Here is a 26490-nt window from a genome sequence, read left to right on the forward strand (position 1 = left end):
GCATTAAAACAACTACTTCCCCACTACTCTATTAGTCATCCCCTTCGGTCTACTAATACATCTCTCCTCTGTATCACTACTGACAACAACCCTGCTGGGAAAGCTCTGTACTCTCATACTAGAGCTAAAACCTGGAATAACCTCCCCTCCCCCATAACCTCTGCCTCAACTATCACACAATTCAAAAAATCCTTTAAATCTCATCTCAGGAAAATCTGGATCTGCCCATGAATAACGTAACAATGATTTCATTTCTTAATCCACATTGCCTACCTCCTAATCAACTTATTATTAACATAATACAGGTATTGCCTTAGATTTATAGACTTGTAGCCTATTAAGACTGTTAAACTCAGCATTGCTATTGTGCATGTGTCTATTTCTAACATTGTCTGTTTTTTGTTATTATTGTATCTAAATTGTGGAGCTTTTCTCCCTGGGCCTCCGCTGAAAATGGACCCAGTCCAGTTGAATTATCCCGGTTAACAAATGTAAAATAAATAAATACATTTCAAAGGCGATGGCTTTATGGTTAGACCTAACAAGTGATGAAGATACACAAGAGATGGTGCAAAATGCCCCTCTATTAGTAAGGACAAGATCCAAGTGTTATGACCCTAGTGGGTGTGCTGACTTTGTTCAAGGGCATTTGTGTTGATAAAGTCCAGGAATCTCTCTACTTCTGCACTGATGGTGGTGTAAGTTTCCCAGTCTATAGCTGGAAAGTTTAGAACACCTAGGAAAATGGTACTGGGTTTCATACTGAGTGATTCTAGTTCCTGTAGCTAGGTGCTGTGTCTTTTTTTTTTTTCTTGGGTCATACAGGGAGCTCTATAGCTAGCTAATATGTGGTACAGGACCTTTCTGATAGTTATTTGGACATGAAAAAGCTCTAGTGCAATATGCTGCTTTACCAGCCTTGATGCGAGTCTTCTGAATGAAGATTAAGACACATCCATCTTTTTCCCTCCTGTACAGTAGCTGGTCTAAACATGTGGAAGGAGTTACAGCCCTGCGCAGCCTGACTGCTCTCTGACATTTTAAACCATGTCTCAGTCAGTAAAAAGATGTCACCATCTTCCAGGATGAGAAGGGCTTGTAGGGAGTGGAGTTTCTTGTTAAGGCTACTAACACTGATTAGTAACACAGTCATATTTTCCTTTGCTTGTTGTGTTATGTTGGTAGATTTATCAGGTTATCATTGTCTAAAAAAGGCACTATGGGGGTGGACAATGTCTTTGCCAGTAAATTAAACCCTAGAATTGTTGACCATAGTTTAGTCATCGCTTCAAATCCATTCATTCATTGGCTAAATATCTTCGTGGCTTGCATTCTCCACCAATGCTGCCCACAGAAAAGGTATGCATGTTACAACACATTCTGAGTCTTCTGGCTCAGGAGTGCACCACTGAGCTACATGAGATCACTAGGCTCATTGCTCCAAGTGATACACCTGCACTCCTGAAAATGTTGCCAGTGTAGTGAAGCAAGACATCTACATCTCCCCAGGACAGCACTGGCATCAGCTGCTTACTCCCATCCTCCCCTGCCTGATTTCTTCAGCACCTGTGCTGCTAACTGAACACTGGTCATCTGGGGCACAGCCAGGGCTTTATTCCAAATAAACTTCATTTTTGATGCTGTATCCATGAGCTTATCCCCTCAGTTACAGTCGAAAGTTCTTGATTGTAGTTAATAACTGGACAGAGACTTGTTGATACACTGACAGCTTCATCCCATGACTCAGTGTTGTCCTTTTTTTGCTTTGAATATAGCAGCAGCTGACTGTGATTAATTCAGTACATCTTACTCGAGTTTTTTTTTATGAAAATAATTCTGATTTTTACTGCATCGGTTTATCTTGACTGCCTTTTTTGTTTTGTTAGTGGCAGTTGCTTCCACATGCTCTTCTCTCTCAAGCTTGTAAAATTTCTTGCTTTGATTATTTTGATTAATGCACTGCCAAACTTAGTTAATGAAATGCCAGGAATGTCTGTTTTTTGTTCTAAACTTAATAGTCTATCTTTAGAGAACCAGAGGACTTGTCAAACGTTTCCTAGCTTATGTTTTAATGGAACCATCACAGCTAGCGTATGGAAAGTTAGTGTTAAGCCTTTGCCCATTTTATTTTGAGAAAACATGCTGACAGAGCATTACATAAGCCACATTAAATGTGCTGTCTATTCGGCTCTAGCGCAGTTTTAACACTTGTGGCGGGTGTTCTTGCTACAATGTGGCACTACACTGTATCTCCTACTCATCTGAAGGCTGGAGATTGGATTTAATTATCCACACTGTTCTTTAGGATTTTTTCATGTGGTATAAATTTTACATTTCTGAATTCTGAAACAGGTTGCTTTGGTATTTTCTTACTTCTCAAATATTTTCATGATCAGACAGACCATACTGACAAGAGAAGTTGATACTGGTCATTACCTCATAATGGGAATCTTATTTGGTAACCAGGCCCATTTGATCCTGCACCTGCTTTAAAGGAGGTTTTCAGCATTTGTCTTCAGGTAATGTATTAACCTTTTAAGTTTTAATACAGCTTCTTGCTGGCAGACTTGAGCCTTTCTTGGGTTTTGATTTCTTTGTTGGCCACTGAGAAGTATAATATCTATCAGCAGAACTGCTCTGTACATTGTGTGCCTCATCCATTCCACAGTCAAAGACTTGCAGAGTATTAACTAAAGACTGCGAACCTTGTTTTTCTTCCCCTTATAATGAATGCCGATAATATGTGTGAGTCATTGAGGCTGCTGCACATGTGCAATCTCATTGGTTGTTTAGCTATGTCTGGTAAGTCTGATTGTTGAAGATATTACCACCATTCAGTTTCTGAATGGAGCAGTTTTGGACTGATTCTTCCAGATGTTGCACTCATACTGCTGTTCTTCTGCTCTGCGATATTTATAAAGTGATTTTAGTCTTTAAAATCCAGTGTTTGTTACTCAAAAGTCACAAAAGTTGTCTTTCATCCTTATTCACTGTTGAGAACTTCTATATCTTTTCTGTACTCCAGTCAGAACTACATTATGATACGATTCTTCTAGACTAGGGATTGCCTGTTCTTTGTTAACCTTTTGATTTCCCTGGTTTGTAGGGGATGGGAAGGTTGTAAAAAACCATTAGGTGGGGTGCATACACCTGTTTGCTGCTTGCCCTGCACTGGGAAACCACACCAAGAAAAAGGGTTCCAAGTCACCTACCAAGAGCAGAATACCACTCATCTAAGGATCATCTCTGCCTTGTAGCAGCTCCTCAAGAGTTAGTTTGCCATGTCAGATCTTTAAACAGGATCTTGTTCAACAGAACTACCTAGCCCTATGCTTTACAAAACCAGATCAGTCTGGAATAACCTGTGCATTGTTTGACTTGCTTAGTACATCTAATTGCACATTTATCACGTAAACCTAATTAGATGAACACTTTGGTTCCCATTTGATGATATCCATTCAACCAGGTCTTCACATTATGTACAGCCCTAGGTGAGGCAGTGCTGGTGGTGGAGTAACCATTTGCTTTATACCTGGCTTGAAATGGCCCAGATGAATGCTGGTAGCACCAGTACCGTTGCATCTTTGCAGCTGGAGTGAACTGCAGGTTTCTCCTAGAGTTCCATCCATCAAAATCTCTGGGAAAATTTCCACAGGAGCTCTTGGATCTCTTTACCAGATAAATTAATGATCCACTGAAGTGGATAATATTGGGTCATTTTAATGCCTGGCTCATTTACAAAACCAGTGAACTGGCCATGGAACTTCTCAGTCACTTAGACAATTTCTGTTCCTCCAGGTTTTACCAGAGGTCCAACTTGAACAGGAGATCAGAGACATGGTGGCAGAGCCATTCTGAAGGACTGACCATCTTCTGCTTCAGTTCAGGCTAGGGTTGCACGAATTGTACTGCTATTGAACTGGTTCATTGCTGGCATTTGAGAAACAGCAACAGTGGTATGTTCACATGTTTACAAGATAAACAAAGGGTCTGTCAGTTAGTGCACAGGTTTAAAGTTATAAGCTGCTAATGTGCTTCAGTATGTACTCCAGTGTTTGATTCCTTCAGCCTTCATTTGCCTACTGTGAGAATCTGACAAGTCACTTAACCAAAACGTTCTTTGGGGCTGTGGGCTGAATTGGGTCCTTGTAGACAAGACCACTTTCTTGCTAAACAAACAAAAGGACATCTACCAAATCCACACCTGCTCATTACAGTACACATGTCTATGACAGGTAGCCAGGATATAGTTACCTGAGTCTGTATATGTCACTGATCTAAAGTGTGCTGTGAACCATTTTTGACCATGAGGTGCCTGTAGGTAGCCAGAGCAGAAAGTGGCACAGGATATGCATGCTTGAGGACAGTCTTATTCAGCATACCAGAGGTATCGTGTAAGAAAGCAGTTTACCTGTCCAGTAAGAGCTCTATTGCATGTAACTGTCCAAATGCACTCTTTCAAGTAGTACGCAGGTTGTGCAACCCAGTAAAAGATTCCAAGGTACTTATCAAAAAACAGAGTAGGAGCTGCGTTCTTTATTTTTCCTTATTTACACATGCATATTTATAACATATATCTTGTCATTTTCCACTTTTTTAACATACACTCTACACAAACAATTATTTCCATTTTTATAATTTCAAAAAAATACAAAACAGGATGATTTTTAAATCGGCATTAACTGTTCTGTAAAATTTCATTATCTAACCATCCATCCTTTCTTCTACAACGATTTTTAATTTCATCTAGCATGTTACTATCATCTTTATTTTTATTGTGCAATAATCCTTCACATCTTCTTTTCTATAATCTCCAGATTGCTGCAAACAATATACTGTCCAATTTTTCAATTTCAATTTTTTTCTTTCTCATATTTCCATATATTATCATATTCATCATTATATTTTTAAATCCACCCAATTTACATTCCTTTTTAAAACTTCTCCAAAACTGTTCATTATTTTATATTCTAAAAAAACAATGTTTTTGTTGTTTCTTCTTCATTACACTCATCACACTTTCTTTCTACCAATTCCTTATATTTCATATTATTTTTAACCTGTAACTTGATCAACAAAATTCTCTAGAGGAAATCCCCTGCTTCATAAAATTCATTTTTACATCTTCTTTTAACACATTCCAAGAATATACTGCATACTATAATATGAATAACAATATTATATAGCATTACAATATAATTCAATAATATATGATTACATTATTCAGAATAAAGTTATATCATAATTTTCTCATTAAATTTTTACCTTCCAGAATTTTAATTTCATATTCTTTTCTTTCCATCTTTTCTTATTTATGACTTCTTTACCCCTTTCAAATTTCCATACTTCTTCATGCCAGAGTTGAATATAGAAACTGAAATTTTGCACTCCCCACAAGTCCTACCCATTAGGTAAAAAATGTAGCCAACCCTGAAAACAGCAAATTATTTTCAACTTTCACCATGTTTAACCATAAAACAGCTACATTTTCGAGGTGCATTCCTATAACACAAGCATGTTTTACAGCTCTGTGCCATGAACATTAGAACATTCAGTGCTTTTTGAGTAATACAGATCCCAAGAGATGCTATGAAAAAACATGCATCATTTGAGTACACTGAGTATGCCTAGCTACATCCTTGTTTCATACCTAGCATATAACATTTCCCTCATCATTTGTAACTCTATCCCAAGAATCCAGAAAAAGACCTACCACTTGTGATAAATGCTATGGTAAAAAGGGTCTGTTTTTGTGATGCAGTATTTTTTTAACTCAGAGATACATTAGCCTCAGTGATGAAATACCCCTTTATTGGCTAATCTGCATGTCTCTGAATTGCCATTAATTGCCACGAGTGCAGATCAGAACTTTCCAGTAGTATTAATGCCGTCAGCCCATGCATTGCGTGGCACAGGCACCTTTCCATTCACTCTCTCACACACATGGATCATACCTGTCTTTGTGTTACCAGAATGTCCCCTATGTCTTCTTTTCTACCCATCCTCATAAATCACAGAAGATTAAAGTCAGTCATTAATGCCAAACATTAGAGTTTCACATTTCCTTCAGTAAATACATGCTAGTGCAAAAGCTGGTACTCCAGTGACTGTGTAAGTTTATAAGAGGAAGAATTACAATCAGTCCCTGATGGTGCGTCTTTGTGCCCCCATTTTCTGGCCTTGTCTACAGTTCTTGTACTATGAGGTTGACAGGTATGCTTATATGTACCCTGCCCTTCTATCTTGTGACTTACAACCTCTTGCAGGACTGTCCAAGATCCTCATTACATGATAAAAAAAAAAACACTTGCTACAGTAACTTATCAGTAAGCGTAGCAGGTTAACACTGCTGTTTCCAGTGTCAGGACAGCATAGTACAGAGTCTTTTCCTACTGGTGTTGAATTTTATTCAACTATTTATTTTTAAGTTTTATTATTCTGTTATCCCTGGTCTCTAGTAGAAGTGCACAGAGGTAATATCCTCTGTGGAAGAGTGAAGGGTTTGAATCCTTTTTAGTGGCTTTAAAGCACTTTATAGGGAGTATCTCTAGTGTCTAGTGGCCTTCTCTGGCCGATGTTGTATTTTTTTTTATAAGTGGCCTTGCGGCACATTGTTGCAGACATCCCTCGTGTCTAGTGCCCCCCCCCCAAGCCCTCCCAAATGACGGATGAGTAATCCAAGTTGCTTATGCTCCCCACATCCCACATGTTATTGAATTGCCACTGAGGTGCATTATTAAAGCTTTGTTAATTGGTGTCTACAGGTCCTTCTCCAATGTTGTATGACTTGCTCTTTAATCCAGGGGAGTGTGAAGGTATGACAGTCACACACACACACACACACACACACACACACACACACACACACACACTCTACAAAAAAGGACCTGGGGATCCAAAGAAACCAAGAACACAAAACGGGAACCCCTGTTGGACTGTCACTAGTGCCTCAACTCCAACAGTGCCAGAAATATATCCAAAAACTGATGTCATACAGTACACACTTTTTTTCCAGCAGGAAATAAACACAGTAAATATGTTTAGCACATATAGGTTCAAGCAATCCTTTTTCATGCACTTTCATCCCAACTGCCTTCGGGACTTCTTCAGAACAGTCTCCAATGTTACATAACTTTCTCAGTCTAGGGGGAGTTTGGAGGAATGCTAGCCCCCAACCCACACACATTCACAAATACACACAGCCCCCCTCAACGATGGCACTTACAAACATCCTTTCATGTGTGTGTGTGTGTGTGTGTGTGTGTGTGTGTGTGTGTGTGTGTGTGTGTGTGCAAAACTCCCTAGCACTTACCTCTACCATGTTGGATAAACATGAATTTTTGGTAGTGTTTATTAATAGAGGTAGCCAGAAGTGGCACTGTTACCTTATGCAGCATCTCTTGGCTGCACAAATGGCTTACTGCAGGCAATTCTGGGTGAGTGCACAAGGTTAATTAGCAAATGCATCTACCTTGGAATGTCTCATTAGCATTTAGCATGGCTTCAGAGACAGCACACCTCTATGCTGCACATCTTCATGTTCCAGCACCATGGTAGGGCTGTCTCTGAATCAGAAATGGTTACTGTGAGATGTACACCTCATATATACCTTGCAGTACACTTTGTTAATTGGGATGCCTCTCTTCCATCTTTTTTACTACCTAGAAAAATTGCATAAATGTTAAGTGCACTACAGGATTCTTTAAATTCAAACATCCTTCTAGTTATTGTATTTTACCTCTTTCCACTGAATTCAACATTGAACCTCAAATAAAATTAAAAAAAAATATTTCTAAGACCTCTTTCTCGATTTTAGCTGGAAACATGTACACCCCCTAAATATGATAGTTTTCCTAATATGCATACATTTAACATATACGTTTGTTAAATGTTATATTAAAATATTACCGTCATGATAACATTTTTTGTATTTCTTCTAGCATTATTTTGTTCTATTTAATAGATTTTTATACTCTCCAAATTACATTCCTAATACAGTTGTTTAACTCCTAGTATAAATATTTCACTTATTTTGTCAGTTTCACCAAACTATGTTTTTTTGCCTTATTTAACTGTGGCCCAGGGGTCTTTATTATTTCCTCCAGTCACACCACCACTTCACTTATCAATATACCATTTTTTGCCACAATCACTAAATCATATACATATAACAGACCAAATGGCATTATAACTACTTTTTCCATCTGCATTTTATTTCTTTCATTTCGCACATGTTTGAATTATTGTATTCATTACCAGAACAGACTCTATACATAATTGATGGACATCCTTGTTTACCTCCTCTCCATATTTTTTTTATCTTTCCTACCACCCATCTGGTTAAGACACCTTTCACCCTTGACACATCAGTGTATTTTTATAACATTAACATTTTTTCTCCTGTCCCATGTTATCAGTAAAATCTTCCTCGTTTCTTCATTACTAACTTTGTCAAAAGTCTTTGCCACATCATATCTTTATCCTTACTTCCTTATTTTCTTTTAAAATCATATCTGTTTCTTCTTTTACTATTAACAATTCCTTCACCTCTCGCCCCCTTGATTCTGAAAACCCCTTCTCCTATAACTTCAGCCAAAGTCTTCATTTGTTTTATCTTCAAAATCTATATTTCCCAGTGTTATCAGTCAACTTTTTTAGTATCTTTCTTTTTTTTTCATATGAACTTAATTACACCCCCCACATTCCTTCACCTGTTTTCTTTTCTCTATTCATTAATACTGTACAGAATATTAATGTCTCGCTTCCAATCATTTCTATAATATTCATAACCTAGTCTGTTACTCGTACCAAGTCTTGCATTCCTTCTTTTATTGCTTTTTCCGTTTCTCTCATAATAAATCTTTTTCTAGAGAATTCTTAACATTTTCAGATTTTTTTTTACAATCCCTCTTCTTCCTGTACTTCTTCCTTTTCATACATTCTACCCACAAACTTTTTCACAAGTTCTATTACTTGTTTCTGCTAATAGCTAATATTTCCTTATTCATCAAACATTGCATCCATTCTTCCTTCTCTTATTTTGTCTCTTTTCCCAAAAATGGGAAATGTCCTATTTTGTCCTTTTTTAAAAAGAATCTTTGTCTAAACATATTCAACATTTGCTTCTATTTTTTCATTTATTTCTTGTTCTATTCCCCTTACTGAATCACCACATTGTTCTACTACATTTCATGTATTTTTATAATTTTATTATATGTGCTCCTTTTTTATTTGCTTCACTGTTGTTCTGTAAATAAAATTATTTTAATGTATTTTTTATAAGCACTTCACAAATTTGTCCAATTTTTCTAAGTTACTCTCATTGTTATAGGCCATTCCCATAAAATCTTATGTTCCCTTTTCATCTCAGCTATTTTAACAATCTGTCTCTAGTCAATCTTTTTATTCAATTCCCTTCTTTTATTGCTTCACTGTCATCTCCTATTCTATATCATATAACTCCATGATCTGAAAACTCTGCCATTTCTGTTATTTTTTTCATATCATTTGAATATACAACATAATCAATTTCAGTTCTAAAAGACACAAAATTTTGTATGTCATTTTTCTAAATTTCTAGCCTGTATGTCTTATAAATTCTCTTTTTACTTTGATATCTTGTGCTATTCCCCCCTCTCCCTTCTCAAATTACTAATAAAATCTCTTACCATAACAACCGGCATATTTAATAGGACACAGTTTTTAAACTCTTCAATCATCTTTTTCCTCCCAGTCATGTTAGTGTATGCATAAAGTACAATTATCCTTGCCCATCTTTCGTTTTTCCTTTTATCACATATCACTAATCTTCCCAGTACTTCTACTATTACATCCAGTATCTTTATCTCTTCATTTTAAAAAAGTCCTACTGCTGAGCACACAATCACTTCCCAATGACCATAACATCTTTTTATTCAGTACTACCTCAATTCTTTTTTTATTCCTTTCACACATCTTATATCTAATAAACATATAACCTCCATGCTTATTTTTACACTATTCAGTCACTATATGTAATTTCAAATGCTATTTATATTCAGTGATAATACTTCCAAGTCATCGCTTTCCTTTTTGCACCTTTCTTTCTTCAAGATTTTATTTTTCTTACACTTCTCCGTACTCTACCTTCAATTTATCTATCATCATTTTCTCCTTGTTCACCTGTTTCAAATTCTCCCTCTTCCCCTTCTTCACTTCCTAGTGCCCCAACTGCTTTTATCTTGCAATGTAGTATTTTCTCTTTGTAAAACATTTTCTACTTCATTCCTATCATCATTCTCCATATTAGTTAGATTTTCTTCTTCAGTTATCTCCTTTAATATCTTCAGTTATAGCATCACCAGATTGTCTTTCTTCTGAAATACTGTCTTCTCCCTCTAACCTTTTCTAGCATAGGGCAGTCAAACCAAAAATGTCCAGATTTACTGCATTTTCTAAACTTAAGCATACAACTTTTAGTGGACATTGAAGAAGGGTTGCACCCGAAAGCTGTATGCTCTGTACGTTTGTACGTTAAGTCTTGTATACATAGTTTTATTAAAGCTTTTACAAGCTACGAATGTTTCTTGGTTTTAACTTGTGCTGTGAGACACTTTAAATGTAACAGTACTAAGTGAGATACCTTAAGCTTAAAATGTATCACAATGGACACTGCACTGCTGAAACGTGATCAACAGCAAACATATAACCAAATGAAACAACAAATGGCAATCACACCAATGGTTTACATAAAAATGGGGTCTACATTAGATTGCTGAAACGGCATTACAGTGAATGCCGTTTTGACAACACAAACAGAAAATCTAAAAACAACGAAACCCAATGTCACCGATTTTTTTCCTAGTGAAAAAAATTGGTTGACCAACAATACACAATGCACTAGTTAAACATAAAGTGGGGGGCTTTGCCCCCCACACCCCCCTAACTAAATATGCCAACTCTGAGATCGCACTACAGTGGGGAAAAGGGCAATGTCATGGCTCAGGCCAAAAGATTTTTTTCCCTAGGAAAAAATCGCTGACCTGAGCGTTCGCTGTTTTCAGATTTCTCTGTTTATGTGTCGTCAGAACAGCATTCGCTGTAATGCCATTTTGACAGTCTAATATAGATCCAAAAAATGTTTACTCTTTTCTAGTCAAGGACAGAATGCCTCTAATCTGTCAGGTGGCCAAATTGAAAATACGCATACCCTAGTGAAGCAACTGGGAGCTACATGTTTCATTACTCACAGTTTCAGCCATTATGGTAGCATCTTCACCCCAACCTCAGCTCTGTTTTAAGAGATTTAATGGCAACTGTGCATTCACAAAGACCTTTGAAAATGGAAAAGGCAATACTGTATATATGTTAGTTTGTCCAAAATAAATGTACTGGCTCATTATACTTAAAAATTACATTAATGCAGTCATTTTCTAGGTACTGCCATGTCATGAAAATATGCTGATAACATCTGCATGCAGACTGAAATTTTGACATGCTAATGCATCCTTAAACAAGTAACCGAATGCCACTGTTGACGACAAAAGTTAACACCCAACTGCCAAAAACAACCAGCACCCCAGTATATTTGGTATATCTTTTTTACAAAAATGACAGAAAAATAAACCATGAATTAAGAATGCATTAGCAATATGAACCAACATGGAAAGATATAGATATCTGTCAGCGAGCGGAACTAGTTTCTCATTCCAGACGTCAGTGCTGCCCCACTGTCTTTTGATCATCCTTTTCCTAAACAAAAAAATGGCTCCAGGGACTCTTGATAGTGAGGTCCATTGCTAGATACCACTTCAGATAAGACTGATTGCTGCATTTCCATTCTTTGTATGAAACACTCAGGGTAGACTGTGGCAACATCACATTCACTTCATCCAGAGAATAAAATGTAGTCATACCCTGAGGTACTTTTATTGGCGCAGGATACAGAAACCAGAATCATCAGCCACTCTGCCCAGAAATCCTGATGGACTACTGGAAAGCTACTCTTTGGGCTCTATTTGCTGGAGAGAAATCAAGATCTGTAAAAACTCTTGCATTACTGACTGTCGTTTTTTTTCCTGGCATCCATAACACCTTGTTCTTCAGACTGAATGTGGCAAACCTTTTTAATATAGGATGAGAACCTGGTGGGCCCACTCAAGTCAGTTCTCTAAGAATACCAGACCATACATCAATTTTTATTATGTAAACACGACAATCCTGAGATTTTTCAAGCTCAGGAATGCTAGAGAGTTTTATGTTATTGTGCATGCTTTGATTTTCCTTGTCTATATTTTGCCTGCATACACTCAGTTCTATCCTCTGCAAAACCGAGTGTCTAGTTTAACTCTCTAACTTTTGCCTCCAATACCATCCAACAATCAGAGTGAAAAGTGTGACAGTCTATTCAATGTCTTTTACCTTAACATTGAACTTGACAGTATAATCCTGCAAGGTGCTGATCATCTCTTACATCTTTAACATTAAAACATCAAACTTTCTGTAAATGATCCCTATGATTATTTTTCTGCTTAAAACAAGCCCAGTCTGATTTTCTAAGTTTGCACTGATATCCACTGTGCCCCACCATGCGGTAAGGTTCCTAACTAGCCAGATTGTTGTTTGTTAAAGCTTTTTTTTTTTTTTTTTTTTTTTTTTTTTTTTAGGCATCAGAAGGATTCCAGACGTCAGTGCTGCCCCACTGTCTTTTGATCATCCTTTTCCTAAACAAAAACTTATCTTGATGTTACATGTTAAACCATGCTTCAGTCTAAATCCATCCATCCCACAACTCCTTTTCCCATTTCTGCAAGTAGGGTCAGGATGCCATTTCAAAAGTTATAATCATCTAAAACCGCTGTTCACACCACTGGGTGGCTAGTCCTGCCACAGATGTTCTTCCATACAACGCATACAAACTTAGACACATTTTCACCTATCACCTATGGAATGTCGTTGAGATATGGGAGGAAACCAGAGCACCAGGAGAAAACTCATGCAAACACAAGGAGGACAAACAGACTGCACAAAGAAGAAGGCACTCTGGTTAAGAATCGAACCAGAGGACCTCTTGCTGTGAGGTAACAGCTCTACCTGCTGTGCCACCCCAGGTTGTCAATCTAAATAGCAAACCGTATTACCTTCCACCTTTTTAACAGAGCGAACATTAAGGGAACTATAAACAGATGTGCCACTCCATGCATACCTACCCTTACTGAATTCCCCAGTCTGGTGAACATTTCATTATAAATTTACTAACATTAGTCCAGATTTAAACAGGTAATCTACTGGATTCCAACATGTGAAAAGATGCACAGTCATTATACCTAAGCAACATACAAGACGATTCCATATACCATCTATGAAACTGTAGTATACTAACAAAAAAGTCATCCAACTGAATGGAAGTGTAAAATTTCAGTGGAACAGTTCATCAGCCTGTGCCCCAAGATGAATCCATCAAAAATTTTGTAAAGAAAAACAAATTACAGCTGACAAAGCTATGAGGCTAACATTCAAATTTATAATTACACATTTGTAATTTTTGTTAATGTTGATATTCTGAAGTAAAACTGATAAAATATTAATATATTTCCTTAATGCCATGAATGCAACAGCAGCTACAAGTGAGTCTAGAAAGAAGTGCATATCGTACCCAATACTATGTTTCACCTTTAATAGACAAACCATTTTATACCAAAACATGAAAACAGCTACATGTTCTTATCGACTAAGTTTAAAATAAACTAAAAATTCAAATGAAAAAAAAAAAAAAGCAAATGGCCACTTTATAAGCTCAGTAGGACACGTGAGAGAGGCAGGTGGATGAGGTTGAGTCATACACCTGGAAAATTCGGGTCTATATTAAAGCAACGAAAAATCAAAATGTTGAACGCTCGGATGAGCGAAAATGCAGGTAATCGAAATTGCTATTGTGGGGGGCTGTGCCCCCACCCCCCTAAAAATATATTCCAACTCTGAGATCGCACTACAGTAAGGAAAGGGCAAATTTTCCGATCTTCACTGTACCGCGATCTCACAATATCGATTTCGATTACCTGTGTTTTTGCTCATCCGAGCGTTCGAGATTTTAATTTTTCATCGTTCTGATAGGAACCTGAAAATTCAGTACCTTACATTGCATCTTCCTATATCCCAAACAGTAAGTCAAATGCATCTGATGTACACCCCCTCATCTCATTGTTTAATTATGTGTAAATATGCTACCTTAAAGGACTGTAAGTATAAAAAGTCAAAGCACAAAACTTGTAGGTTTATGATAATGAAACTAGGTTTTACTGCAAAAAGTAGAAATGACAAGAAAGAGACACTCACAGAAGTGATGTACAATGGAAGTAAATTTCGGAATGCGGTGATACAGGTCTTCTCAGATAAAAATCCTTGTTTAAGAGCTTCTGAAACATCATCCTGAAAAAAATGAAATGTTGTGCAAGTGAATGCTTAAGATCAAAACATACTGTGATGAAATGACTGAATCACCACAGTACAAGTCATTAGTGGCCAAAGAGAAAGTATAAACAAGTCTTCTTCAATGAAATGACTCTCACACTACACTATAACAGTTTTATCCCTCATATAATATTTCTTGCATTGCGCTAAGTATAAAGTAAGGTCAGACCACCTAGATTATTTACTTTATTTACTGCACCTCACAGGGTCTTTTTTTTCTCTATTAGTAGCACCATGCTCACATATCCCATGCCTTCTTGACACCAGCATCACTGTCATTGCAGTTGCCTCCACTAGCACAGCAATCAACAAATGACATTTTTTTGGAATTCATATACAACAGGATATAGACTTAGTGTTTTTTTAATGAGGAAAGAGCTTCTGCACTCAAAGATGTCACTGTTGCTCCACTTAAGGGGAATACTCTGTGATACTGCAATCTTGAACTTAGTATATACTGCCCCAGATTTGATTTTAGTATTTCAGTATAACAAATATTGAAAATGCAATCCTGGGGACTGAAACACACACTCTGAACACACATATCCCTAAGCATGGGAACTTCAGAGATCATCAAAATGCGACTGTTGAAGAGAATCACTCAACTGCAAAACTCACTGAAAGGTTCCTTATATTAGATCATTAGTCCTTCACAAACCTTGGCAGCTTCTAATCTCATACCTCAATGCACTACAGGACCTCCTCTTCTGGATATTGCTCCAAAGTCCATCCCTGTACCATACTGACACCAGCACTGGAAAGTAGACTGTAATACAGCCTTTACCATTTTTTATTAAATGCTCTAACACACGGATAGCGTGAAGACATACTTGTTTGTTCTTTACCTGTACCAAATGACAGGATGGCTAACCTGTACTTGGGGCTACAATACTTGTCCCCTGCTGTAAAAATAAAGGCAACACCATCTCTTTTACTGACCCCCATAAAACACAGCAATGTCATTGATATGCATTACATATTGTTTCTGAGTACATCAGTAACTAGTGCTCTGAGTAGCACCGATTTCTAAAACATGCAATGAAAGTTGCTATACAACTCATTTCCTTTTCACTCGTGAACATTGTAAAGTACTGGCAAAGTACTTTGATATGGCTCTGTTCCTCCACAGGATGCTAACTAGCTGTATCTTAAAACATTCTCCAAGACAAACCTGCAATATTCAAGATCAGTCATTGGGATAATCATACTTGCTACTAAGGCTGCCACAGCTGCGGGTCAATTGCAAAAAATAGCTGTAAAATCATAAAATATGAATTCAACAGCTACAGTTACATTTATTTACTTATTGTTTATTTATCCTTTGCTGATTAGGTTAGTCACTGTAAGCTAATAACCTCTTTTCAAGGGAAACCTGAGGTGGTATTTATACTACTATGGGAAATTTGGACAGAGCATTGGGGAACATCCCCTACTCATTACTGTTGTGAGGTGGACTCATTTTGGAGGAGCACTTCCTGTTTCCATTCCAGGCACAAAGGCAGCCCGCTGAAACATTGAGGCAGATGCAGAGAGAATGAGATGATGCAGTGGTGAAAGTAGTGAAGGAGGAAGCAAATATCAAGGCTGGAGCATGTGTGCAGGAATCTGAGGAAATGTTTCAAAGAAACCTGATTGATGGAGATGAGTCAGCTAATGATGGATGTATAATTACAACCCTCCAGTCAGGAGGGTTGCAGGATTATTTACTTAAGAAATGGTGGTGCAGAGTGAGCCAGAAAATGAAGGAGATGTTTCCTGTGGGGGCATTATGGAGAAAATATAAAAGGAGGATGCAGAGACAATCCTGAAGAATAGTGGTGAGGCGGAAAAGAAAACATCTGCACAGAAAGTAAAATAAGGCAAAAGTGCAGTAGCAGAAAAGAAGGAAGATGAAAATGAAAAACAGAAGTACATGGTAAGGATTCAAAGTAAAGAAGACAAAGAAATGGATAGGTATGAAGTATGGGACACTTAATAGCTCCTTTGGGTGTAAAACACATGAGGTAAGAGCATTTATTCTTATTAACAAACATGCACTTTGTGACATTACATTTGAGACTGTATTTCTCATTGGAAAATTTTCTTGGAGAATATGAAAAAAAGAAAGACTGTAACCTATGGAACCTTTATGTGATAAAAACATTTAACAGGGAAATAAAAAAGAAGATTAATGTACAATTTCGAACAGAGGTACAAAGAGAGACTTTGAAAACTTTATGTAAATAAGTACTGGACATTTCAAAAGTTTATGCCAAAAGGGGGTTTTGGACTGGTGGATGGGATTGTAATACTGAGTTAAAAACAGAAAGATAAAAAAGTTATACATATGCCAAGCATGATACATTGGGAGGAGAATATTTTTGTGGAAAAGAAGTATAAATAACTGACAAGAGAAAATGTTATATTTGTGGGGAAATGGGACATGATGCAAAAATGTGAATTGAAATGTTATAAATTTTACAAAATTGGACATTTATGAATGTATAGCAAAAATGAAAATAAGAGTAGTGAAAAGGGAAAAGAAGAAAATGAACAAAGAAGAAATTTTAGAAACGTAGAAATAGAAGAAAAATTAGATGAGAAAAAAATAATAAAGATGACATAGAAGAAGGTTCTGAAATAAGTACTGAAGAAGACCTAAATTGGGAGGTAGTAAAGGGAAAAAAGAAATCCACTGGTAAAAGGGTAAAAGACAGAAAAAGAAAATGTAAATGGATAAGCACACAAAAAGGGAAAGGGGTGAAAAAGAATATATACAACTGAAGAATGGGGCTTGGTATAATGGTTAAGGTGTTTGACTGCCAGACACAATGTATAATGCCTGATTCTCACCTTTGGGAGGGAAATTGGTTGGGCTTAGAATGGCCTATTAAGAAATCTAGCATAGTAATTAGCTATGACCTTATGAAACGATGAATCTACGAAAAAGGGGAAAATAAAAACCTTAGAGTGCTTTCTATAAATGTGAATAGTATTAAGACTACAGTATGAAGAAAAGGAATTTTGGAGTGGTATAATACATGTGATGTTGATGCAATTACATTAGAAGGCACAAGATTTTTAACAAATAAAGAAGGACTACAGACAGAGGAACTATGGGAAGGACAGATAATCTGGAATTTGAGAAATGACAGATGTTCTGGAATAGCCATATTCTGTAGAAATATAGTAAAGATATTAGAAGTAAATTTAGAGAAAATGGGAAGATTAAACATTGTAGATTTCAAATGGACAGAACAAGTTTTTAGAATTATAACATTATATGTTTATACCAATTGTAAAGAAAGGAAAGCTTATTTCATCAGATTTTATACTATGTAGTGATAAATATGAATATTTGCATCTACCTTTTCTTATCGAAAGCTCGTGCTTTCGAAAAGAAAAAAGTAAGACTCCATTTACACATTAAAAAAAAAAAAAACACTGCAGCACCGAAGCACACTACAGTGGGGATAAGGGAATATACCCATTTCCCCAGTGTAGTGCGATCTCGGAGTTGGTATGTGTGTGTGTGTGTGTGTGTAGATATATATATATATATATATATATATATATATATATATATATATATATATATAAAACTAGTGGGGGTGTGGGGGGAAAGGGGGGTCTTGCTCCCCTGCAAAAATGCCTTTGTAATGCTTTTTTTTTTTTTTTTTAATATAACTGGTTCGGTGAACTGGTAGTTGGGAAAATGCACTTTTGTTTAAGTGCACTTTCGCGTAAATGGAGTTGTACTTTCTCTTTTCAAAAACATGAGCTTTTGATAAGAAAAAGTAGACCCGAATATTTTAACAAGAGGAGACTTTAATTGTGATTTAATAGTCAAGCGTAAAAAGAAAGGAAATTATATAAAAATACGTAGTAAGTTAAAACTCTGGGACAAAAATTCATAGACTTACAAAAGGGATATGTACAGAACTGAAATAGATTATTTTATAGTGTCAGAATATTTAGTTACAGGAGAAGGGGAGGTAGTTGAAACAGGATTTTCTGATCATCTTGCAATATGGTTAAAGATAAAGGAAAACCAAGAATATATAAAAAATAGGCAAAGGACTAAAAAGGATAAATGAGAAAGCATGGAATGAAGAAAAGAGATTAGTAATACATTTATTGAACTATCGTATTACTATGAGAACATTTTATAAAAACTGGTCTGAATGGGGATGATATTTAAGGAAAAAGATATTTTTTTACAGTGGCAATATGAAGTGAGAATAGTAGAGAACGAAAATATAAAAGAATATTTAACAATGCATTGGAAGATCTAGAATATAATTATAGAAAGTACTTTGACAAGGAAAAAGAATTACATGAAAGGAATCAAGAAATAATACAAGAATTGTTATATAAGCAAAGTTTTTTTAATAAGGAAAAAGAAAAGAAGTACTGAGTCATTTAAGCAGATCAGTAAAGGGAGATGGCAGTATAATGAGAGAAACAAAAAAATGTAAAAGGAGAAATAAAAATAACTCAAGAAAAGATTGTGACTAGTGTAGTGCAATATGTAGAATAAACATTTAAAGAAAAAAGAAAGTAGTGAAAAAAACATGGAATACAAAAAAAGTAACAGAAAAGAGAATAAAGAGTTGTTAAAGAAGATTTCTTAAAATGAGCTAAATAAAGTATTAGGACAAGTAAATATAGATTTGCAGGCCCAGATGGAATAGGTTGTGAAATATATAAAAACTTAAGGGATTGGCAAATAAAATGTTTTTAAGATTTTGAATGAATGGTTTAATGAAGGTTTTATATATAAAGAATTACGTAGTGGAATACTTAAATTCATATGAAAGAAGGAAAATAGAAGACAGTGAAACTGCAGACCAATAGTACTGAATAATAATGATTATAAGATATTTATGAAAATAATACACAACAGATTTTAAACTAAAATGGGAATATTACGGAAGACAGCATATATAGTATACAGGGGAAGGGTTGTCAAGAATTATTAATGACAGAGAAATTGTGGATGATACTATGAACAGAAAAGAAGAAGTAAAAATCATGATAGCAGACCCTAATAATGCATTTGACAAAATTGGACATGAAATCTTATGACTAATAATGAAAGACTATATTATTAGTGAGAACTTTAGGAAATTATGTATGTCAGGGTATAGTAGTAATACTTGTAAATGGCTAGTTAAGCCAAGAGGCACATATGAAGAGTGGTTTAGGACAGGGATGTCCAATGAGTTGTATACTCTTTGCATTAGTTATGAATGTGGTAGTATCTGAAATAAATTACAAAATGGAGGAGGTGGAGTACATAACACCTGAGTAAGATGGCATTATAATAATTACAAAAAACAAAATCTGGATAAAAGAAGTAATAATTTGCACAAATTGGTGTCTCGAGATGATAGAATGGCTTTAAATAAAGAAAAAAGTAAAGGTTTAGGGGATGTTCATAGATTAGTACTAGGCTAACTGCCCTTGTGAGCTATTTTAAGCCTAGCCAATTATCCCTTGTGAGACTCAAATCCTGCACCTTGTGTTTGTAAGGCAAACACTTTAACCATTAGGCCACCCTCCCAACCTTGTAAAGATAAGGAGTATATATTTTACAATGAATGAAATTTCTGTGTTGGGTACAGCATTTGGGAATAAAGATGTAAGTAGAATTCAAAGGGAAAAACAAAAGAAATAAAACAAACCTGTCTTTTATGGAGAACATAAAACTTATTTGATAAATTCAGTACTGATGGGAAACACTGTGTACTTAAGCAAGTGTATTTATGTACCCAACAATATTTGAAAAGGAATTATTGCATAAACATTATGTGGTTCTAAATTAAACTAATTAAAAAGAGGAATTTTGTATGTAAATAAAGAAGAAGGGGGTTTACAGTTAATAAACCCAGTGGTACATGCTGCTTCGTTAAATTTGTACAAAGTATTAAAGTGGATAAATGAAAAAGATGAGAGATTAGCAGTAAAATCGTTTAAATTTAAGTATGATAAATGTTGGGGTATGGTAAAAAAGTATAAAAGAGAAAAAAAGAGTGTATAACTAAATACATAAATAAAACTTTACCAAGAAATATATTTTTGTGGAAAATAAAAATTGATGATATCAAAAACGATATAGTACAAGAATGTAATGCTAAAACATTACTATGTAAAACCTTGGGAAAATCTAACAGATGAAAGAATTAAAGCTATAAAAATAAGATGCAAATGGTGTAAACAGAAAGATGAAAGGCAAGATTTTTTCTGCAGACTGGTAACAGATAAGTTACCAGTAAAGGGAAATATGCTATATAAAAAGAAAAGTGATATAATAGGTTTACATTGTCAAGATGAAGAAACAACAACACGTTTCTGAAATGTAAAAGAGTAAAAATGTTATAGGGAAAACTATGTAAAGAAGCTTTTTTGAAAATATAAAAGAAATGGATAAAATAAACATGGATATGATTAAATATGTGTATTATAACAATAGAAATAAAGAATTCATTAAAAGAATAGATAAAGCATTACTTTGTTATATGGTTATGTGGAATGAAAGAATACATGAAATTATGTTTAATAGTAAATGGATTTAGCAACAACATTAAGTAAAATCAGATGATAGTTATGGAAAAAGGAGTGGGGGGGTCTAACAGGGATGAAAATTTAGCATGATTGTGAAAACAGATTTGTGCAGTTGTACATTTGTAAATATTTTTAAATATGTAAATATTTTGCAAATAAGAGTTATTTTTGTATAAAAATAAAGGACCCCTACTCTTTTCTGGATTACATTGCCATAGAGCTGTTACCGGAACAGAGGATCATGTTTGAGACTGAACGAGTGTTGGTAGACATGGAGATGTATACAGAGATGGCAGAAAAATAAGGCTACAGATGTTGTGGATATTGGATTACTGCATGATTTTGTTGCAAAAGTGCAGCAAGTAGGTTTGGAAACTGATGTTTTGTGCAAGATGATTGAGGAAGTGAAGACAATTAGTAAAATTGTGGTTTCTTGATCAGATATAGTTTCAGAATGTTTGCAAGATGCAATGCAAGAGGAGGTTGAGGGCACAAAAAAGGTTGAAAGAATGGATGTGCAAATGGCAAGAATACAAATTAATAATTCTGAAGAAAAATAGCAGACAAGGACAAAACTAAGATAAAGGAGAAATTTAATAAGACTTACACTTTTGTTACTGTTAAAGAAAGAAGCAATACAAATGTGCATTCTATAAACACTGTAAACAGAAATATGTGATTAGATGTGAAACAAAAGATGGTGAGACAACTGTTAGACATTTTGTATGGAACAATATTGCCTGTTGGGGATTGTACCTTAAGATGTAAGGCTGCATATCCATATAGGAAATTAAATTTTTTTTTGAAAATTTTGACAAAGTGGAAAGACCTTTATCTTTGTTTGGTACAAAATTGCTTTGTATGTTGTGGAACCATTACACATTAAAAGGTTCAAAAAGAATGTTCAAAAGAAAATTAAAGTGCAATTTAGAACAGCTGAAATGACAGAAGAACAAATAAGACTGTTTTGGTGAAAAAAATGTAAGGTTTACGAAATTAAAAAAATGGATTAAATAAATATATGGAATGACGTTTGGAAAGTTAAGATATGTCTTGATAACAAAGAGGGAACATAATGCATATACCAGATGTCATGGTAATTAATGAAAAAAAGGAATGCTTAGATATTGGGGTTAACCTAAAACGTATTTTCATTGTGGCTCAGGGGAACATTTAATAAATGAATGTGCTAAGAGAAGATGTTCTAAATGTGGAGAATTTCACTAAGGAATAAATAATGTAAAATGCAATGTAGGAACTGTGGAAGTACTAATCACTTCTGGTAAAACTTAGCCACTCTGCATGACAAAGACTGGTGTGAAAGAAATGTTGAAAATAGAAATACAGACTATGAGATTTTTTCTGCAGGTGAGAAGGAAGGAAATACTCAAGTTTCTAATGAGACAAATGGTGGTGGAGGAAAAGTTGGAAGGGAATAAAAGAAGTCCAAAGCCAATTTGAACATTTAAGTTATGAAGAAAGTGAGAGGGTTCAAATGGAAAAAAGTGCAGAAAAGGAAAATAAAATTGCAAAGAAAGGAAAATGCTGAATCACTAAATGTAAACAGTGTAATTAATTAAAAAAGAAGATTAAATGTTACTACTAAATGTACACTATAAAGCAGTAATATATTTTATTACATATAGGTTGCTTAATGCACACAAGAAACAAGCTGAGGTAGTATGAGGGAAAGAAATCAAACAGAATTTTGGTGAAGATATAAGTTTGGCAATAGCTGTTTTGACAAAATATTGATTTAAAGTACATTGATTTTACTGTATGAAACTGAGAAGTTGTATTGTGTGTCATATACGAGATGGGGAAAAGTATGGAGGATAATGGTTATGCTCCTACTCAAAGTAAGAAAAGATAATGGTTATTTGAAGAGATAAATTTTGCTAGAACTACAATGGATATATGTTGCTATACCTACAATGGATATAATTATAACTGGGGACTTTAATTGTAATATTGGATAAATTGCATGGAAAATTAGTACAGATATTCACACTTGCAGAATAATAAACAAGGGGAAATGTATACATTTGAAGAAAAATTATATATACATAGGTTCATATATACTTATAAGGCTACTAATCTCTAAAGGTCTTAAGAAGTTTAGCCTTAAATTTCCATGGTAGCTAATAACTAGGTACAAATAAGAAACAACTAGGTACAAATAAGAAACTCAAAATAGAGTACCTTTTTTAAAGATCACTGTGCTATAAAATCAAAGCTAACAAATGCTGTGGATTGTACTACAGAAAGAAATGTAACAAAGACCTATAGGTGAAGTGGCAAAACAGAACTTCTTTTAAGAAAGAAATGGAACAGTTATGACATTACCATTGTTCACTGTTGCCCTTTAATAGAACACTGGACCAATGATGAGTGTTATTTAAAGAAAACTATAGAAGGTAATATATTAGGCTGGAAAAAGCTTTTGGAAAAATGAAAAAAGACAATATTATGATGTAATTAAGAAACATGATGAATGTATTGGAAATTATGAAAATTAAATGATAATTAAAGAAAATGAAGTATTTCAGAAGAATATGACAAAAATTCTGTGTTATACAAACAAAAATATTTACTGCAAGAAAAATGTGAAGAGGTTTTGCCAGAAAGGTAAAAAGTATGAGGGGAAAATAGCATGCATTAAGACAATAGATGAAAAGGAATTGTGTAATATAAAGGATATTTTGGTAGAATTTGAAAAACTATATTATGGATTTATATGATAGTGAAAATATAGAGAGGAAAGGATATTTGGAATGTTAGAAAAGTAGAAAAAAATGTTTCCAAGACCTTAATAACGAAGACTGACTAGAAGGAATTTAATGATGTGTTAGAAGATGTAGAGGAAATGGGTGCTCTGGTCTGGATGGAATAGGATATGAATTTTATAAAGAGCTAGAGGATAAGAAAAAAATTATTAATGTTATGAATAATTGAAAAAGATATTACAGACAAAAGGGCATGTGAAGGAATTATGAAATTCACGTTTAAAGAACAAAGTGGTAAAAGTGATATTATAAAAAGGAGACCTGTGACATTTAGCAATACAGATAACATTTTTTATGTGAATGTTGCAGAAAAGATCTCAAAATATATTATTAGTATTACAGGAAAAGGTATTTATGGAACAGAAAGTAGATGTACAAAACATTTATTGATTACTGTAAAGGAGACAGTGAGAAGTATTCTGAACAAGGGAAGTAACAGATTACCGACCTGTGATGTTGGGAAAGCTTTTGATAGTATGGACCATGAAAAACAAATGTTTGAAATTTTGTACAGTATGGATTACATTTTAAGTTTGAGTCATATAAACAATATATAATAATTCATATCTTGCAGCAATGGTTAATGGATAATTTAGCAAAGAAATTCAAATTATAAGAGGAATGAAACAAGGGTACCCATTAAGTGGGACTCTACTTGCTATAGTCATTACTGCAATTATATTAATAGGAACAAATAAATTTCAAAATGAAACTGACATTCCTTTACACACGGTACATGCTGATGATTTAAATATGGCAGAAAATTGTAAAAGATAAAAGAAGCAGTTGTTGAAAATGAAAATTGTATCAGCAAAATGGGATTACAGTGAATAAAAATATATGCAAATGCTTTGGGGAAAGTGTTAAATCTGAAGGATTTATTTTTCACAAACAGAAATTCACCTTTTAAGAAAAAAGATTTGGGAAAAAAATACAGTTATTGATCAATGGAAAGAATTACTGGAAGAACTGAAAAAAATATATGGAAAACATCTAGACTGTCATATTCTAAGAAACTGTAAGGGGATAACACCAATGGCTCTACTCGACAGAGCCAGTAGGAACTAAGGTCGGGTGGCACTATGCCAGGGTAATCCTATGGCTAGGCTTGTAAAGGCCCCAGGGCCATTAGCTTAGTACACACCTATGAAGCTAAGATACATTCTTATATTTTATATATTTTAGGCGATATGGGAAGTATACTTACATTCCTTATACAAATGGAAAAGTAATTGCTAGAAATTATTTCATTCATATGGGTAGCAAAATTAAGACGTATTAAAAGGAAGGATGTATACTGTAAAATACAGGACGGTGGTTTGGGTTTGATACAGCCTGTGGTATTTCTGGCATCACTGCATTTATTATTGGATTTCATGAAAATAAATGGTGTTCAAAATGATTATGCTGGGAAGATTATGTGGGTAAAATGTAAAGAGATATGGGAAAATAAATTCAAAAATAGAAAAAGAAAGTATATTATGAGATGCTAAAAAAGATGGAAGTTCATGTGGCATGATATTAAAAATACAAGGAAAGAATGGTATGAACATATTATGGAAAGATTTTACTACATAAAACAAGAAACAGTAAAAAAACAAGGAGAGATTTAAAAGTGTGATAGAAATTATTTTTTACAGGATTATAACAGAAAAATTACTTATCAAGGCAGCTATAAAATGTTAACAAGTGAATGATATAAATGTTTAATATATGTAATGTAGAAGAAACAATGGAACTTTGTTTTATAAAATGTACTAAAAGTAAAGAAACATGGGAATTATGTTAAAAAGAATTTAAAAATAATGTTTTTTTTCAATACTGAGCATGAATATGATTGTATATGGACTGCCTGAGAATGAGAAAAAGGAAACTATTGAAAGTATAGATACATTGTTAGCAAGTTCTATCTAGATTATATGGAATACAAGATGTCAAGAGTTATCATTTAGTCAAACATGGGATGGACAAAATCCTGTGAATAAGACAACAATGGTCATGGAATAAAGGGTGGAAGGATAAGATGTAAATACATGGTGATAAGAAAATGTTGATAAAGAGTTCAATGTAAAAAAGGAAATGAAATGTAATGTCATGTACTTTTGGCTAAAAGATAAATACAATATCAGTTAAAAAGTTAAAATTTATGTAAGTAATGAAGTTTTCTGATGAGAATATAAAATAAGGCCCCTATTCTTTTCGATAGGTGCCATGGGATCTTTACATCCACCTGAGATACCACCAACTCAAACAAAATGGACTTCAGTTTGGCAGCACACTCAGGCATATAGCATCTTCCTTTTGCTGCACTGCAGTTTCATCAATCTAATCACCTGGAGTAGTAATAGAACCTACAGCGTTCTGGTCTTCCTGTACCAAAGACAGGTAAGCTACATGGTGCACAACTGACACTAATACTGTTACATGATGCATGACGCATTAGATTTAAGCAATGGAAGTTAATATCTACCATATTGTCTTGGACTCTAGGAAGAAGTCTAGATTTTAAAGTAATTCAAGAAGATTTTCCAAATCCATGGAGGTGTAGACTTAATTTCAGCAGCTGGAGCTTCCATAACATACTAATAAAGCTCATCAAACTATATTAGAGTACAAAGGTTTATACTTGACCAGGAAAAAAAGACTAGGTCACACAATACACATTTTAACCTTAGCTATGAGGGAGACACTGAGACACAGGTAAGACAAC

At 34.7% G+C, this 26490-nt stretch overlaps 1 protein-coding gene across 1 annotated transcript in view; it reads right to left on the bottom strand.

Annotated features, from left to right (window-relative positions):
- The window catches only part of SAAL1 (serum amyloid A like 1), a 579650-nt gene that overhangs the window by 139516 nt on the left and 413644 nt on the right, over positions 1-26490 (bottom strand). Inside the window, exon 12 of the mRNA XM_044059076.1 lies at positions 14314-14406. Coding sequence (XP_043915011.1) covers positions 14314-14406 — 93 coding nt within the window. The remainder of the gene's footprint in view (positions 1-14313; positions 14407-26490) is intronic.

The sequence above is a fragment of the Protopterus annectens genome, chromosome 17.part0 (assembly GCF_019279795.1).
Source record: "Protopterus annectens isolate FY-2018-M chromosome 17.part0, PAN1.0, whole genome shotgun sequence".
Lineage (NCBI taxonomy): Eukaryota > Metazoa > Chordata > Ceratodontiformes > Protopteridae > Protopterus > Protopterus annectens.